This window comes from Lepus europaeus, chromosome 5, assembly GCF_033115175.1.
Source record: "Lepus europaeus isolate LE1 chromosome 5, mLepTim1.pri, whole genome shotgun sequence".
Classification (NCBI taxonomy): Eukaryota; Metazoa; Chordata; class Mammalia; order Lagomorpha; family Leporidae; genus Lepus; species Lepus europaeus.
In genome coordinates this window covers 35,541,087-35,557,602 of record NC_084831.1, presented here as the reverse complement: position 1 = coordinate 35,557,602, position 16,516 = coordinate 35,541,087, and the positions used below count along the sequence as shown (strand labels likewise).

The following is a 16,516-nucleotide window of genomic DNA, read 5'->3' as shown; positions in this document are numbered from 1 at the left end:
ACGCAGGGCCCTGGAAGATGCCAGAGGCTGCTGGAATAGGGCTGTCTCCACAGGAGGCTCTGCGTTTTGTTCCCCACAGGTAAATGTTGGGGACTGAGCAGCGGGTGGGACGGGGCCAGTGATGGTGCCAGTGCCACCCATTCTGCCTGTGCTCCATGCCTCCAGTGCCAGAGGGGCTGGCAGGGGTGCGGCTGGGGGGTGTGGAGTGGAGGCAGGGACCAGATAGGCCAGCAGGGTATCAGGGGGAGGGTCCGGCCCAGACTTCCACTCAGCCACTTCTACCCACTCCCCACTCCCCGCAGCCCAGGAAAGGATCTGACAAACCACAGAGGTAAATAAATAACTTAGAAGTAATAAATAGGGGCCCAGGTCCCACAAGTGAGCACAAGGGCAGCTCCAGCACAGCCACCGGCGGCAACCCCAGTGTGTCGGGGTTGGGCTCTCCAGGCGAGGGCTCCCAGTCCGTGGCCTGGCCAGGGCGAGTCTGAGAAGTGGACCCTCAGGTCTGCACAGCTGAGGTCTCGGGTGTCTGTAGGGCCGGGATCGGTAGGGTGATGGCCCTGATCCGCTGTCCCTCCATCTCTCCAGGGCAGGCTGGGGCCTCGGCTCTGCGGCCCAAGTCTCCAGCAGGCGGGTCCTAGGCAGCGAGAGGCGCGGGCCAGGTCCAGCACGCAAGCCCCGGAGGGCGGGGCGGGGGCGCTGTCAGCCCAGGCAGCCGCAGGCGGTGGCGGAGAGGCGGTCCACAGTCCTCCAGGTGCTGTTCACGTCCATGAAGGAGACGGCCTCGTAGCGCGTGGGCCGGCAGCAGGGCTGGCTGACGGGCCGGGAGCCGGGCGGCGGCCGCAGGGCCCCGGCGCCCAGGAGGCTGGCCAGGCTGAGGTCGTGCGGGGAGCGCGCGCGGCGGCACGAGCCGCTGCAGAAGCGGAAGCGCACCAGCTCGTCTGAGCTGTGGCCCAGGCCCAGCGCGCGCACCGGCACCAGCTGCGAGCGCAGCCGGCAGCCCCTGGAGCCCGCGGCCTGCGCGCGGCTCCCCCGGGCCTCCGCGCGCGCCGCGCGGCCCCCACGGGGAGGCGCGGGTGGTGGCGGCGGCGGCGGCGCGGGCGGCGGCGGCGCGGGCTGCGGGGGCTGTGGCCGCCGGGCTCTTCCTCCGCACGGACTGGCAGTGCGGCCCCCTGGAAGGAGACGGAGTCACGCGCGGTGTCCCAGGCCAGTCACCCCCTGCCCCGCCCCCTCGCCCTCTCACCTACCCGGCAGGTGGCCGGTGGGGGGCGCCAGGACCGGCGCGGGACTTTCGCGGGGGGCGGGGCCGAGGGAGGCCTCGGAGACGCTGCTCAGCAGGGCCAGAGCGGCCAGGGTGGGCCACAGGGCAGGCTGCGCGGGGAGAAAGAGGGCACCCTGGTGGGCGCGGGACGGCGAGCACGGGGCGAGCGTGATGGGATTCCTGACTTCGGGAGCGCAAGGGAGGCGTCAGGGCAGGGCACTGACCATGCGGAGGGAGCCTGCTCCTTCTCTCCTACTCCTGGTCCCTCCTCCCTGGCCGTTTCCCCTCTCACATCAGACCCCTGCCCAGGCCAAGTCCTGGTCCTTGCCTGATCAATACGGTGGGGATCCCGGAGAGGCACTCACCTGCCGCCTAGGCACGAGGCAGGGGGACAGCGCCGAAGAGCCTCGGAGTCCGAGTTCCATCTCCAACAACACCAGGAGCTCCCATCAGCGTGTGTGGACCTGCTCCCCGACCCTCTGCTCCGAGCAGCTTGCAAGTTGAGAGATGAATGAATGGTTTGGGGGTGGTGGAAGGGGGTCATCCCCCGACCTGTCTCTCTAGGAGAGGGTCCAGGGGCTGGGAGAGCTGTACCCGGCCCAGGAGGGGAGGTGGCTGCCCTGAGAGCCGGCTTGAGAGTGCTAGGTGCGGGCAACTATCCCCTCACAGCGCCGGAGGTCAGTGGTTTAGTTCCTCTTCCAGAGGTGCAGACAAGGGAGATTGTCTAAGGTCACAGGGCAGCACCCGCACGGCTGGGGTGGGGTGGAGGTCCTCTCTCCCCAAAGGCTTCCTGCTCTGTGCTGCAGGGCTGCGGCTGCTCTGCTGCTGGGGACCCCGGCTCCCACGGAGGGCTGAGGGCTGCAGGGGAGGAAGCTGAGGCCGGGAGAACAAGGGCGCGTGCGGGGCATCCCGAGAGTTATCTGATGACAGTGAGGCCCAGACCTCAGCCTGTGCTGCTGCCCCTTGCTGCTCTGGCTCTCTGTTCTGTCCCCACAGCTCCCGGAGTCCTGTCTTCGAACCACAGGTGTCCTTCAGGAGCCAGCAGATGGTGAGGGCTCACGGATGGGCCTTCTGAAAACTTGGGACCTGAGCCGGGGCCTCCTGTGGCCACCAGGGGGCAGAGTCTGCTAAGCCTGCAGACTCCACGTGGGGGTGGTGGGCTTTTCCATACCCTCAGCCCAGGAGGGCCACCTAGGCCCCCACACCAGCCTGGTCTCTGAGAGCTCTGCCACCCTGGGAGCTGGTTCCTGTCTGACCCCCGCTTGGCCTCCGGGGGGGCCTGGCAGCCTCACTTTGATCCTAGTTGTACCCTGGAGTCATCCTTATCCCAGCCAGCCTCCCCAGCCCGCCAGACTTCCTGACCCTCATTAGCTGGGTCCCAACTGTCACCATCTGCCCCGCCCCTTCATACACACTGATGGCACACTTGTCCTCAGGCCTCCCCGGTATGGCTCTCTAAGGCCAGTGTGCCCCTGCTGGCTTACTGGATGCAGGGACCCCCAGAAGAGGCAGATGACTTCCCACAGATGGAAGAAAAAGGCCAGGCGAGGCGGCCCCAAGTGCCCTCTGCACTAGGGGGAGCCCAGGAGCACATCCCTAAGGGCAGCTCAGGCCCTACAGCCCCCTCCTGGAGGTCTGCAGCCAGTAGGTCCTCCAGCCCTGGCCTGGCCCCCTTCCCCCAGCCAGCTACTCACCACGGGGGTCGGTGCCGTGTCCTCCTAGGCACCGTTCCAAGGACCAGCGCTGGGCTTTCCCCCGCAGCTCAAAAGGCTCATGCCCAGGGCTGTGCACCTGGCAGCACCTCTTCTAGCCCGAAGTGTGGCCTTGGCAGCCGGTCTGTGGCCTGCGGCGGCAGCGGGGGCCTCACATTACAGCAGGCCAGCAGGGCCAGCACAGACCCACAGGCGACTGGAGGGGCAGGGTGGGCCAGAGAGCTGCGCTGGGGGCCCAGGATGGGGAGGGAGACCGTCTGGCCCACTGCCCCCAGCCCCAGAAGCGTCCGTCCAGGGCTGGGCTGAGCAGTCGCCTTACCTCGGGTGTGGGGCTCCGAGCCCGAGTCGCAGCGAGGGCTGGGGCCCGAGGGACCTGCTGCTGGTGGAGCCCGCGGGCCGTGTCTGGGGGCCGAGCCCAACTCCATCCCTCAGCAGCCTCCTGCCCGCCGCCGTCCGGTGTCAAATTCCAGCCCCGGCGTCACCGGATCCCTGGGTGGGGCCCGGAGCGCCCCCGCCCCGCCCCACCTTGCAGGGCTCACCTGGCCACTCCGCCCGCCGGCTCCGGTTCTCCTGGGGCTCAGCTAGGAGCCCCGAGGTTGGGGGTGGGCCCTGGGCCAGGACCCCGGATGCAGAATGGAGAGCGCGGGGCGGCGGCGAGGCGCGGAAACTGGGAGTTCAGAGTTGATAGACACGCGAAGTGGAGAGCCGGGAGGCTGGCCGAGGGCGGGCGGGAGGGGGAGGGTGGGAGGGAGGGCCGGGCCGGTCCCTGCCTCGGCCGCCGCCCGCTGGGACGCGTAGAACGGCGGGTCCCGCTCTCGGCCCCGCCGCTGCACCCGACGCGGCCGGCATTCGGCCCTCAGGGCCCCAACTCTGCTCGGGTCGCCTCGCCGCTCACCTCCCGAGCTGCCCGGGGAACTGGAGGAGGGACCCACATGCAAACCCACCATCCCTGCGCACCGAGGGCGGAGCTGTGGAAGTGGGTGCCCCGGGCCGGAGAAGGGGAGAGTCGCGGAGGAGGAACATTTGAGCTGAGGCTTGAAGCAGGAGCCGGAGGGTAGCATTTCAGACTTAACTGTGGCCGTCCCGAAGGTGGGGTGGGGGCGGGGAAACAGTGTGCCGAGGTTGGCTGTGGTCCCGGGGCCCCGGGAGGGTTTTGAGCTGAACGGTGCATTCTGAGGGGTGGTTCTGGCTGTAGTGGGAGGCTGGCGTGGAGACAGAGGCGCGGGTGTAGCCACTGTTGGGAGGCGGCTGGGGCTGCACTGGCTGCATAGAAATAACTCATTAGAGCCTGAATTGCGGGGGGCGGGGGGCGGAGAACGGAGGCCAAAGGTGTGCTTTTGGCCCTGGTGTTTGGGCGAAAGGGGTGCATCCTGGGAGCTGGGGCCCCCTGGCTCAAGAGTTCAGTGTTGGAATGCTGGGTTGCAGGTGAATTTGTAGCCTGGTGCAAAGTGCAGAGGTGGGCTGGCAATGGCGATTTGGAAACAACTAGGAGCTGTGGGAGCGGATGTGAGGGCCAGGGGAACGTGTGGGGACCAGCTGGACCCTGGCTATGACTTTCCCAAACTACCCGCACCCGGCCACCACAGAACTCAGTCAGAATCTTGCGGTGGTCCAGATCTGCACAGGTGATTCTGAGGTTTGGCCAGGGCTCAGAACTCCAGCTCTGATGAGAGCAGCTTCGTGCGGGTGGGGGTGGGGACGAGAGGTCTGATGGCAGGAAACTGCTGGCAGTGATGGGAGGCCCGGCTCAGCGCGGCCCCCAGGGGTGAGCTGCTTGCTCTGTCGCCTCCTCCCACCTCCCACAGCCAGCGGCCAGCGGCTTCCCTGGGACCCCCTTCAGCCTAGGGCTGCACGGGCTGCATCCAGAGCACACTTTTGTGTGTGGGTGTCTGGGTGCAGAGGGTGTATCCTGGGAGCTGGGGCCCCCTGGGAGAGGGGCAGGAGCATCTCTGGGGCGTGCCATCCCAGGAGGTGGAGGCGTGGCTGGGCCCCGACCCCCTCAGCTGGCAGTCACAGGGTGTGGAAGCTGCTGGTCCTAGGTGTAGCCAGGAGCCCCTGTCCTTAGGGCTCACCAGTGGGAGCGCCTGGAGCTGCCTGGACCTCTTGGGTGGGGTAGGCAGGAGAGAGGTGCAGGCGCCAGCTGTTCCGCTTGCTGCCAGGGCAGGAGTGTCTGGCAGGAAGCTCACACCATATTCTCAGGGCAGGTGTAAGATGTACACTCTTTGGCCTGACCAGGACTGGGGGTGGGAGAAGAGGGGTGAGGGAGGGAGGGATCAGATTCTTGGGCTCTAAGGGGGTAAGGTGTGGGGGTGTCATTTCTGACACTCCCCAGGGATGCCTAGAGCTGGGCTGTGTGCCTTCCTGTTCTGTTCCACGCAGGAGGGGGCAGAGGGGAGAGGGCGTGCCCTTTCCAGAGCATAGCTGGGTACTGCGGCAAGGGAGGGGAAGGTCTGGGAGCCTCTGTGCCGGGGGTGAGGGGGCCCCTTCTGTGTTTGCAGAGCCACGGCTATGGGCGTCAAAGCCCTGGCTCCGCCAGAAGGTACTAGGAGCTCCGGGGCGTGCATGGTACCTCTGGTCAGTCTCTCTTAAGGCAGGGAATACAGGACTATGGGGCACAGAGGCCTCCAGGGGGCCACCCAGGTCCTATAGCTGACCTGGGCAGGCCTGTGGGCTGAAGAGAAGGCCTTTGGGGTTAGTGCAGTGCTGAGCCCTCGGGTTCCTGTTTTCAGGGAATCAGAGAAAGCAGAGGGAGCCCAGCGTCAGGGAAGAGCTTTATTGCTTCCACGAGGGCTGCCTGGGCTGCCACAGCCTGGGCAAGAGCCTTGTGCCTCGCTTCCCACTGGTCCGGGCTAAAGGCAGAACTGGACGACGTGGCTGTCTCATTGCTGAACCCAGACGTTTCACAAGCTGGTCAGCCCGGGCCCAGGGCCCCGTCCTGTGGATCAGCGCAGCTTGGGGTGGGCAGCCATCCCCCAAAGGCTGGGAGGGGCCTCGCCTACTGCACTTCAAGATTCTTTGCTCCAGCCCAGGGGCTGCCCTGGTGGCTCCCAAGGGATGGCTCTAGCGTTTCCCCTCCCACTGGCCAAGAAAGGCCAGAGTGCCATGAGCTGGAGGGCCCTAGCACGAGATCCTGCCCACCGCCCCGTGGCCTGCCGCAGGGTACAGGCCGGTCATGGCACTCCTCCCCTACGGGAGGGAGCTTATTGGTACCACTGCCTGAGGGGCCCTCTTGGGGGAGGGGCCTCTTTTTGCACAGAGAGTGGACCGAATTTGACATCTCCAACCTTATTTAAAAATAAATTATCCCTCCCCTCCCCCCACCCAAATACACAAAAATGATAATACACCAAACACTGATTGGAGAAACGATTCTGGCAGCAGCCCTGCTGCCCAATGTCCCACCTCCTGCATGCTGGGCCTGCTGGGCACAGCCAGTGGCCTCCTGGCCTCTGGCTTCAAGGACCCAGGCTGGCAGGGAGGCTGAGTGCTGGCCTCGGAGGCTGCCCCGCCAAGGCCTCACCACCCGGGGCTCTTGGCACTGTCCGTCGCTGGGTCTGAAGTCTCCCGTGCAGGCGGCGGCCGCTGCTGCTTGTTCCTGGTAGGGTCTGGGCCTCGGTGGCCACGGATCAGATGCCGCTGCTTAGGTCCGTGATGACATGCGCTCTCACCAGCTTCCGTAGGAACTCCTTCTCTCGCTGGATATTGTGCGTCCACGACTGGAAGGGAAGATGGAGAAGTGGTCAGGTGGGCCGCCTGGGGACTTCGGTGGCCTCTTCCAGTCACTACCCACTGGTGCTGACCATGGAAATGGGGGGTCGGGGGCAGACGCTCGCAGTCAGTGGGGCCTACTCTGCCCCTGCTGCTTGCCACTTTTCCTTCTTCCAAGATTTGGAGAAACTAACCTCACAGCTGGCTCCTTGCCCCAGCAGAACCACATCTCCTGACCTTTCCCATGTCTTGGAGGAAGGACCCTGTGCCTTCTGACTTCAGCCCTGGTCTGGTCCCTGGAGGGCAGGGTGAGTCCTGTGCACCCTGCGGCACAGGGGCTGAACCCTTCTATGGCCTGACACAGATCTCATCAGCTCTCCAGGCCTGGGCAGCTAACGAAGTCCTGCTTACCAGATCAAGGGCCAGGGGCCCAAGGAGAAGAGGCGGATCCTCAGTCAACATTTTTATTTTTCATAGGCAAGTCATAATTGTATGTATTGATGGAGTGCAATGTGATATTCTGACATATGTATACAGTGTGGAATAATTAAATCAGGCTGTTTAATACAGCCATCACCTCACATACGTATTTTGTGTAGTGAGAATGTCATTAATAACATTGTTGTAGATTTCAAAATTGCTACGAGGCCAGTCTTATTGACAGTACGGGAATTACAAGGAAGAGGCTACCTTCCAGGGCCTTCCTGGTCTAGGACAGGGTTCTTTCTTTCTTTTTAAAGATGTGTTTTATTTATTAGAAGGGCAGAGTGACAGGGAGACAGAGAGAGAGGGAGATCTATCCACTGGTTTATATCCCAAATGGCCACAGTGGCCAGAGCTAGGCCAGGCCAAAGCCAGGAGCCTGTAACTCCATCTAGGTCTCCCACATGGGTTCAGGAGGCCCAAGCACTTGGACCATCAGGGAGCTGGATGGAAGTGGGGCAGACAGAACTTGAACAAGCGCTCTGATATGGCATGCTGGAGCTGCACCTGCTGTGCCACAACACAGGCCCTGGGGTGGCTTCGCATCCCCAGTCCTCTCACCAGAAAGCTTTGAGGACTCTCAGAAAATGGAAAAGGCTCCACTGAATGAATGAAGGAATGAATGTCGGGCCCTGCCACAGCGTGGCCCCAGCCAGCCTCCCTGCTGCATTTGTTGGGTTGAGCCGCGGTAACTGTATTCACAGCCACATTTACTGGCTTGCCCACCCCTTATTCTGACCCAGTCAACCCTCTCCAACCTTCTAGACCTTTCCAAATCCGGATCTCAGGCACTCATATGCAAAATTCCTCTGCTGTGAACAGCCCCTTCAATGTCCTGTGCTGACCACATGCTCAGTCGTAGCGCCCCCCAGGCCCCCACTCAGGCAGTGGCCGTTTCTTCCTTGAACTCTGCCGCCTGCCTCTCCACGCTCTCTGCACACCTGCGGCTCTGCCTTCTGTCTGGTGCAGACCCGGGGTGATTCACCCCTGGTCTGTGACGACTCAGGCCTCAGGCTCACCATCTTTCTCTGAGGGCAGGGATTGTTGGGCACAGAGTAGGTGCTCAGGAAGTATCTGTTGAATGAAACTAAATGTTATTGGAAAGGAAGCAGGCTGGGAGGAATGGCAGGGCCACGATTCACTTAGCCCACACCATCACCTCTCCCCTGAGGGAGAAGGAACCCAATGCACCTGCCAGGAGTCACTGAGGGTTGAAAGTGTGAGGCAGGACCGCCGCTGCGGCTCACTTGGCTGATCCTCTGCCTGCGGCACCGGCACCCGGGTTCTAGTCCTGGTTGGGGCGCCGGTCCTGTCCTGGTTGCTCCTCTTCCAGTCCAGCCCTCCGTTGTGGCCCGGGAAGGCAGTGGAGGATGGCCCAAGTGCTTGGGAGACCAGGAAGAAGCACTTGGCTCCCGGCATCGGTGCAGTGCGCCGGCCGTAGCAGCCATTTGGGGGGTGAACCAACGGAAGGAAGACCTTTCTCTCTGTCTCTCTCTCTCACTGTCTAACTCTGCCTGTCAAATAAATAAATAAATAAAAAAGAAAATGTGAGGCAGGAAGTCAGAAATGAGCCTGTGTGTATGGAAAAAAAGCGTCTGCAGAAGCTCACCTTGGAAGCAGCCCAGTGCTTCACACTACAAAGTCCTGCCTGTACCCCAATAACTTTACAGGTGGTCTCAGCCTTCCCCCCAAAGAAAGCTCCCCAGGGGTCCTCTCCTCAGCACCCAATGGGTTACCTGGCCTGATAACATTGGGCAATAAAACGTTCCCAAGGGGAAGCTCCTCTTCCACAGGGCACTTCAGGTGGGCCCCCCAGGCTGATAGCACTGAGCAGTGAAACCTTGGGAGGAATTTCACCCAATTCACACCCAGCAAACCTTCTGTCCAGGAGAAGGGGGAGGGGAAGGACTGGACCCTGTGCTCTTATAAGCCCCAGGCTGAATGCAGACCGCGTGCTCAGGGCTCAGCCCTTTCCTGTGCCTGCAGGTGTTTTCTCTCCATTGACCATGTAACCTCGCCTTCCCCAGTGGGAGTGACTGGGCACTCTCGGATTCTGTCCCATCCGTTCTGACGGATGCTGCCTTGCTTACCACTGCTCGCTCCCATGTCTGAATCCTTTCTTGCACAAAGACAAGAACCTGTTCCACCTAGCTCCACTAACAAAAGCTCAGCGGATGACTGGATGTTTGATGATGTTAAGGAATTACCGTTACATTTTTAAAGATGTGAAAAAACGTATAGTCCTTGTCTGTTAGAGAAACTTCGTTAAGTATTTGTGACTGGAACGAGATTGTGGCTGAGACCTATTTCCAAGACACCGGTGGCGTGGGGAGCAGGAGAGGAGGAACATGGGGGCTGTGTTGACCATGTGTTGGTAACTGCGGAGAGAGGGTGACGGGCACCTGGGAATTATGTTGTCCTCTACACTGATGGTCAGCCTTGGGGGGGTGGCTCTCCTGCTCTTTTCCTAACTCCCCCTCCAGGCAGACAGGGTTTCGTCTCCGGGAGCTCTGGCTACCGGCTGGGGCAGGGTTCTAGTATGCTGGTTCCGCAGTCACCCTGCACGGCCCCTGCCTTCAGGAGGGCTGCCCCTCGCCCAGCTGTCAACACTGCCCTCTCTGGGCACTCCCAGGAGCGCCCTCCCTGGATCTGAACGAACGGCTGTGCTCACAACTCACACCTCCGTTCCCAGGCCAGACTCCTGTCCCAGCCCCCTTCACCCTCCAGCTGCTGCCCTGCCTCCCTGCCCCCTTCTCTCCCAGGTGTCCTTGTCTGCAAGGGCCCTGCCTGCCGCTCCCCATTCTCGGAGGCTGTGGCCACTGGCTTCTGTGCTGGGGACACTCCCTTCTCAAAGTGCTGCTCCTTTGGTCTCCACGACGCTGCACCTTCCTGATTCTTCTCTGCTCCTATTTTCTTTGAGTTCCTGTGCCATTCCCTCCTCATGCCCAGCCTTCAGTCCCCACACCCCCCACACTCCTGCTGGGCCTGGGGAGCTGAACAAGGTGAGGCAGTGGGAGGCCAGGGCGCTCTGGTCCCTGGGCAGGGATTCTAAACCCAGGCAGCAGCATTTGCAGCGAATGTTCATCCAGGGGCTTGGTGGATAACAGAGACAGGTGGGGCTATCATTTATGAGTGCTTCCTATGTGCCAGAGCCTTTCTCTCTCTCTCTTTTTTTTTTTTCTAAACTCATTATTATGTCCCATCTCCCCCAAACTCCAGGAGGTGGGTGCTGTTCTTGTCCCCATCACAGATAAGGAAGGCAAGGTTGGGAGCCAGGCTCTGACCCGAGCTCCCAGACCCAGGCCGCTTGACTTCAGAACCTACGTGCTCTGCAGAGCTCTGTGTGTGGGGTGACGCGGCAGGTATGTGAGCCCCAGAGCCACAGGTTGTTGTGATGGTGGAACCAGAGATGTGACAGATGGGAGGAAAGGGGCAGCGTCAGAGACAGCATGGGGCAGCTGGTGCCCTTCCAGCTCTTCCCTGGCATCTAACATCCTGCTTCTTGCCTGTCTTCTCATCACCATGGCCAAGGGTCTGGTTCAGGAATTACCTCTTGCCTTGACTGCTGCCTCCCAACTCATTTTTGTTCCTGTCTTAACCCCCTCCTCTTCACTGTGCAGCCCCCCTGGCCCTACTCCACGCTATCTGCAGCCCAAAACTCCCCCAGGCCTGCCTGTACCTTCAGCATCAAGTCCAAACTCCCTACAGCAGCAGACAAAGCTCTTTATGATCCTGCTATGCCTGTATTTCCATCTCTTTCTTTCTTTTTTGTTTAAAGCTTTATTTATTTATTTATTTGGAAGGCAGAGTTACAGAGAGGCAGAGGCAGAGAGAGAGAGAGAGAGGTCTTCCATCCGCTGGTTCACTCCCCAATTGGTTGCAATGGCCGGTGCTGAGCTGATCTGAAGCCAGGAGCCAGGAGCTTCTTCAGGGTCTCCCACGTGGGTGCAGGGGCCCAAGGACTTGTGCCATCTTGTACTGCTTTCCCAGGCCATGGCAGAGAGCTGGATCAGAAGTGGAGCAGCCGGGACCAGAACCGGCGCCCATATGGGATGATGGCACTGCAGGTGGTGGCTTTACCTGCTTATGCCATAGCGCTGACTACCTACCTCTCATATTCTGCCTAAAACTTCTACTTCAATATTTTTCCTTTAAAATTATTTATTTTTGTTTTATTTGAAGGGCAGAGAGACAGATGGATAGAGATCTTCCATTCACTGGTTCACTCCCCAAATGTGTGCAACAGCTGGGGCTGGGTCAGGTTGAAGGCAGGAGCCTGGATTCTATCCAGGTCTCCCAAGTGGGTGGCAGGGACTCAAGCACTTGAGGCTTGCTGCCTCCCAGGGCATGATCAGCAGGAAGCTGGATCAGAAGCGGAGCAGCTGGGACTCAAACAAGGCACACCCATGTGAGATGTGGGCATCCCAGTGGTGACTTCAACGCTGCCCCACACGCCTGTCCTCACCTAAAGCTTTTATACAAAATTCACATAAAAGGAGTATGTGAGAGGGGTGGGCATTTGGGTGTGAACCAGCAGATGAAAGGGCTCTTTCCAATAAACTAATAGAAATTACAAATCCAAAAGGAGTAAGTCAGAGAACAAAGATAAAATAGAAACCAGGAGGCAGAGACAAGCTGTGGGAGCAGTTTGGAGTGGGTGCTGGCAGGGGACAAAGAAGCAAGAAGATACTGGCGAATCTACTACTGGAAGAACGTCCATGTCCACCCGGAACTCAGCCACCGAAGCTTAACTCCCAGAGTGATGGGCAGAGCCCTCAGTGGGCGGGATTAGCGCCCTCCCAGGGGGTACTGCAGAGGGCTCCCCGACCTTCGTCTGTCTTGGTGGAGCAGCTGCAGCCAGCAGATGGCTGTCTATGAACCAGGCACCCTACGTGCCAGCACCTTGGTTTTGCATTTCCCAGCTTCTGGGACCGTGGGACGTAAGGTTCTGTCGTCCACGGCATTGTGAGAGCAGGCTGCATAGACCAAGACCAAACCAAAAAGCCCAGTTCAGGGTGGATGATAATGGAGGCCTTGGGTGGGATGCGAGTCTCCTGGGGAAGGTGCCGGTAAGCAGGGCAGGTAGGCTGGGGTGGAGCCTCGGCTGCTGCTGCTGCTTCCCAAAGGGGAGCAGACGCCGTGAGAGACTGAGAGGGGAGGGTGCGCGCGCCAACCCCTGAGACATCTGGGCGGGAGGAGTTCAGGGACCCGTCCACTGCATTTGCAGCTGTGAGGTAGGTCACTGGGGACCTTGGAGGCAGTGGTGACAAGTCAGGAGAGCCAGGCTGTGGAGGGGCAAAGGCAAGCAGAGCACACAGGGGCCTGCAGTGTGGGTGGGGTGGAAGCAGGTGGAGCTCTGGCCCAGGGCAGTGTGGGGCAGGTAGAGAGACAGGGAGCAGGAAGGAGCCAGCCGAGACCACAGCCTGGGTTTATGGGCACTGGGGTCTGCACAGATGGGCTGCTTCCACCAACACCCGCAGTCACCAACACGGGGCAGAGGAGCAGAGGTTTCCAGCCTCAGGCTGGGATCCGTGGGGGGCCCAGTGGCAGGCACCAAGGTGTGGAAGAGGGCTCTGGTCTCCCAGCTGGGATCTGCACTGTGCAGGGAGATGCAGGAGCTGGGAGCATTGCACAGAGGCCACCTGGGTGACCAGGGGAAGGTGGAGGAGGCCCAGGGGCCCTTCGGGGGTCTGAGAGGCTGTGCTCCTTCAGGGTCGGGTGAAGGGCAGGGAGGTCCTCTGGGGAAGGCAGGACCTGCAGGTTGAGGGTGACCCTGGGTTGGTGCCCAGACTCGGGTATGGTGGCTGGGAGCGCAGTGAGGAGGAGAATGGCAGTGGTGGTGGTGGGGGGAGAGGCTTGGGGTAAAAGTCCAGGGCAGAGGCTGAGGAAGGGGATGCCAGGTTCAGCGCTGGGTGGGGGAAGGGCTAGGGAGATGGGCACGTAGGGTACCAGTGGCCAGAGGCCTGTGTGCGGGATGGACCTGCCTGGAACCCACTTAGCTGAGGGTGGGGCAAGCCTTCCTGGGAAGCTCTGCAGGGCACGCTCGGGCCTCTGTGCCTGCAGGCCCCCTCCCCCTCCCAGCTGTGCCCAGGACCTGCCCCCCCATGCCCAGCCCCGAACCTCTTTGATGGCGGCCATGCGCACGGTCTCGTAGTAGTGCAGGGGTGCGTTGGGGGTGCTCATGTCGTAGCCAAAGCCAGCGACGGCCACCTCATCACAGCCGTGTAGCGCCATGGTCACTGCCACGCTGCCAAGGGTCGGGATGTTCTGGACGAGGGGAGGAGAGCAGGCGTGAGACAGCAGTTGTGGGAGGGCTGAGCCCTCAGCTGGGCCCCCAGGGCCACGCGCCCTTCCCAAGGCCTGAACCCTCTGCCCACGTGGCCGCCCCAGGCCCTTCTCCCTTCCCAAGACACCGCCAGCCAGCTCTCCTGCTCCCTCTCGCGGGATCCCGGGACTCACCCCCCGGCCCATGAGGCCATTGTTGAAGGGCAGCCCGATGAGGGTGAAGGCAGCCTCCTGGATGAAATACGGGTTGAGGATGCGAATCTCGGGGGGCTCCTTGGGCACCCGGGTGGCCACAGACTTCCAGAAGCCGTCCGATGCACTCTGTGGACCCAGCACAAGAGGGCATGAGCTGGGCACACAGCTGGGGAGGGGACTGGGTAGGTGGCAGGGTCCAAGGTGCATTGGGGCAAATACTCGAAGAATGAGGTGAGGGGCATGAGGTGTCCACGGGGCACTGGGGCCTGTGGTGGGGACACGGGATGTGACATGGAAGACACAAAGGGTGCTGCAGGGCAGGGGACACTGTCCAGAGTGCTGCTGCTCTCACCTAAGGGGCTCTTGGGCCAACAGGAAGACTTGGGGGTCCCGCTGTCCCACCACCGCCCACCCCGCAGCAGCTCAGGGCCCACCAGGGACTTGCCCCCTCTCCTATCTCCTCTGCTGGCTCACTCCGGGCCCTCTGCTGCTTCTCAGTCAACTGAGCCTGAAAAACAGTGAGGGTGTAAGCCAGGATGGCATGGCACAGCCACATGCACACTTGGTCTGCTGGGGACTACAGCTGGGGGACAAGCTCTCTGGGTTTCTCTAACTCTAAAATGGGATTGTTCTGCCCTTGGAGAATGTGGTGTCATGCTGGAGAGGCACCGGCCCTGAAACCGGATGCCCGTGTCCATTCCAGGGCCAGGGCTTCCTTGCATCCAGCACGGGAACAACTCTCTGGTCTGCTGTTCAGTACGTGAGCCCTTCCTGACCAGGACCTGAAGGCAATCACTTGGACTACTCTCTATCGCTAGCTCCCTCAGCACCTTGCCCTGGGCCTTCTACTGCCCTCTGCAGGGAGACCCCAAGCTTGGGGATGAATCCCTTCCTCCCATTTCCCCCAGATACCACCGGGCTCCTGAGCTGGCGCTGTAGCAAAGCCGCAGCCCCACCCCTCAGGCATCACCAAGCCAGGGGCCCTAACTGCAGTGTTACTTCCAGTGGGGTTGTTATTTGCCCAGAAAACTTAAAAGAATCAACTGAACTTAGCACATATAAAACAATGTAGTGTACCTGAAACAACACAAGAGAAGTCCCATTTACAACCACACCAAAAAACATCGAATTTCTAAGCAATCAACTTAGAGAGATATGTGAGATCTACAGGGACAAAACAATAATCCTTTATGGAGAGATACAAAAACATGACTTAAGGAAGTGGGAGCGGCATTGAGTGCAGCTGTTAAGATGCGGCTTTGGATGACAGCCGTATCTGAGTGCCTGGGTTTGAGTCCCGGTTCTGTTCTTACACCAGCCTCCGCTAATGTGCGTCCTGGGGGGCAGCAGATGATGGCTCGAGCACTTGGGTCCCCGCTGCCTCGAGCTCCTTAGCTCCTGGCTTTGGCCTGGCCCATTTCTAGCCATCGCAGGCATTTGGGAGAGAACCAGTGGATGGGATATCTGTTTGCCTTTCAAATAAACATAAATTTAAAGTAATAAGATACTATCTTTTTATCCACTAAAATATGCATGTGGGTGTGTTTGTGCATACACTGCTATAGGAATAAAATTTGGTCTAGACATTCTAAAAAGAGATCTGACAGTGTGTATTAAAAGCTTCAAAGCTGTTTACACCTTATGCCTCCAAAGTTTCCTTTCTGAAAGTAATCAGAGTGGTAAAGACTTTTATAAAAAGTTCTTCATCGGGGCTGGTGCTGTGGCACACTGAGTAAAGCTGCCGCCTGCAGTGCCCGAATCCCATATGGGCGCTGGTTTGAGTCCCGGCTCCTCCACCTCCGATCCAGCTCTCTGCTGTAGCCTGGGAAGGCAGTAGAAGATGGCCCAAGTCCTTGGGCCCCTGCACCTGCGTGGGAGACCTGGAAAGAAGCTCCTGGCTTCAGATGAGCTCAGCTCTAGCCATTACGGCTATTTGGGGCATGAATCAGTGGATGGAAGATTTCTCCTTCTCTGCCTCTCTTCTCTCCGTGTAACTCTGACTTTAAAATAACTAAATAAATCTTTTTTTAAAAAAGCTCTTTATCATATTCTTATTTATAAAAGTGAAAAAAAAAACACATAAAAAATCCAAAAGTTTACAACAGAGGTTTGGTTACATGACACATGAAACATCAGTATGTCAGAATTCTGCCACACGGACATCCCGTAATTCATGTGATAGTCTTCTGTTGGCAGCCATCTAGATCATTGCTAGTGCCCCCAGTCGGCTCCTGTCCCCTTCCAAACTGAAAGCCTGGAGATGAACTCTGGATTCTCCTCCTCCTCCTCCACCTCTCCAGTGCCTACTGATCCTCTGGTTCTTTTGATTCCATAGAGGACTTCAAAAAGCTCACACGGTGGGCTGGGGTCATGGTACAGCAGGTTAAGCCACTGCTTGAAAAGCCATCATCCCATACTGGAGTGCCAGTTCAAGTCCCAGCTGCTCTCTTTCTTTTTCTTTTCTTTTTTTTTTTTAAACAGTTCCTTCCTTCATGAAGATTATACTTTTTTTTTTTTTTAAGATTTATTGATTTATTTGAAAGACAGAATTGCAGAGAGGCAGAGAGTGAGAGAGAGGTCTTCCATCCATTGGTTTACTCCCCAGATGGCTGCAATGGCTGGAGCTGCGCTGATCTGAAGCCAGGAGCCAGTAGCTTCTTCCAGGTCTCTTAAGTGGGTGCCGGGGCCAAAGGACTTGGGCCATCTTCTGCTGCTTTCCCAAGCCACAGCAGAGATCTGGATCAGAAGTGGAGCAGCCGGGGCTCGAACCAGTGCCCATATGGGATACTGGCACTACAGGCAGCAGCTTTACCTGCTACACCATAGCACCGGCCCCTGCTCTGCTTCTGATACAGTTCCCTGCTAATTTGCC

The 16,516-nt window shown here is 59.6% G+C and overlaps 2 protein-coding genes across 6 annotated transcripts in view; both read right to left on the bottom strand.

Annotated features, from left to right (window-relative positions):
• Positions 1-702: 702 nt before the first annotated feature.
• ARTN (artemin) lies at positions 703-3,450 on the bottom strand. Its single transcript, XM_062193306.1, has 5 exons — positions 3,293-3,450; positions 2,956-3,104; positions 1,627-1,753; positions 1,248-1,371; positions 703-1,172 (listed from the first exon to the last, which is right to left on the bottom strand). Exons 3-5 carry the CDS (start codon positions 1,684-1,686, stop codon positions 703-705), a joined length of 654 nt encoding a protein of 217 aa, XP_062049290.1. The 5' UTR covers positions 1,687-1,753; positions 2,956-3,104; positions 3,293-3,450.
• Positions 3,451-6,511: 3,061 nt separating this feature from the next.
• The window catches only part of ST3GAL3 (ST3 beta-galactoside alpha-2,3-sialyltransferase 3), a 233,531-nt gene continuing 223,526 nt past the window's right edge, over positions 6,512-16,516 (bottom strand). For 4 of the 5 annotated variants that reach the window (XM_062191125.1, XM_062191127.1, XM_062191124.1 and 1 more), the window contains 3 exons: positions 13,624-13,770; positions 13,285-13,431; positions 6,512-6,689 (listed from right to left, as the gene is read on the bottom strand). In XM_062191125.1, coding sequence (XP_062047109.1) covers positions 6,600-6,689; positions 13,285-13,431; positions 13,624-13,770 — 384 coding nt within the window. In that variant the 3' untranslated portion in view covers positions 6,512-6,599. Of the gene's footprint in view, positions 6,690-8,105; positions 8,239-13,284; positions 13,432-13,623; positions 13,771-16,516 lie in introns of all 5 variants that reach the window. The other variant, XR_009865916.1, reaches the window with a different exon arrangement.

Excerpts from the sequence above, each read along its gene's own strand:
- ARTN (XM_062193306.1), bottom strand. The coding sequence starts at position 1,686 with ATGGAACTCGGACTCCGAGGCTCTTCGGCGCTGTCCCCCTGCCTCGTG. Across the intron at positions 1,372-1,626 it reads GCCTCGTGCCTAGGCGGCAG|CCTGCCCTGTGGCCCACCCT; the intron begins GTGAGTGCCTCT and ends CTCCCCGCGCAG. Across the intron at positions 1,173-1,247 it reads CCCCACCGGCCACCTGCCGG|GGGGCCGCACTGCCAGTCCG; the intron begins GTAGGTGAGAGG and ends GTCTCCTTCCAG.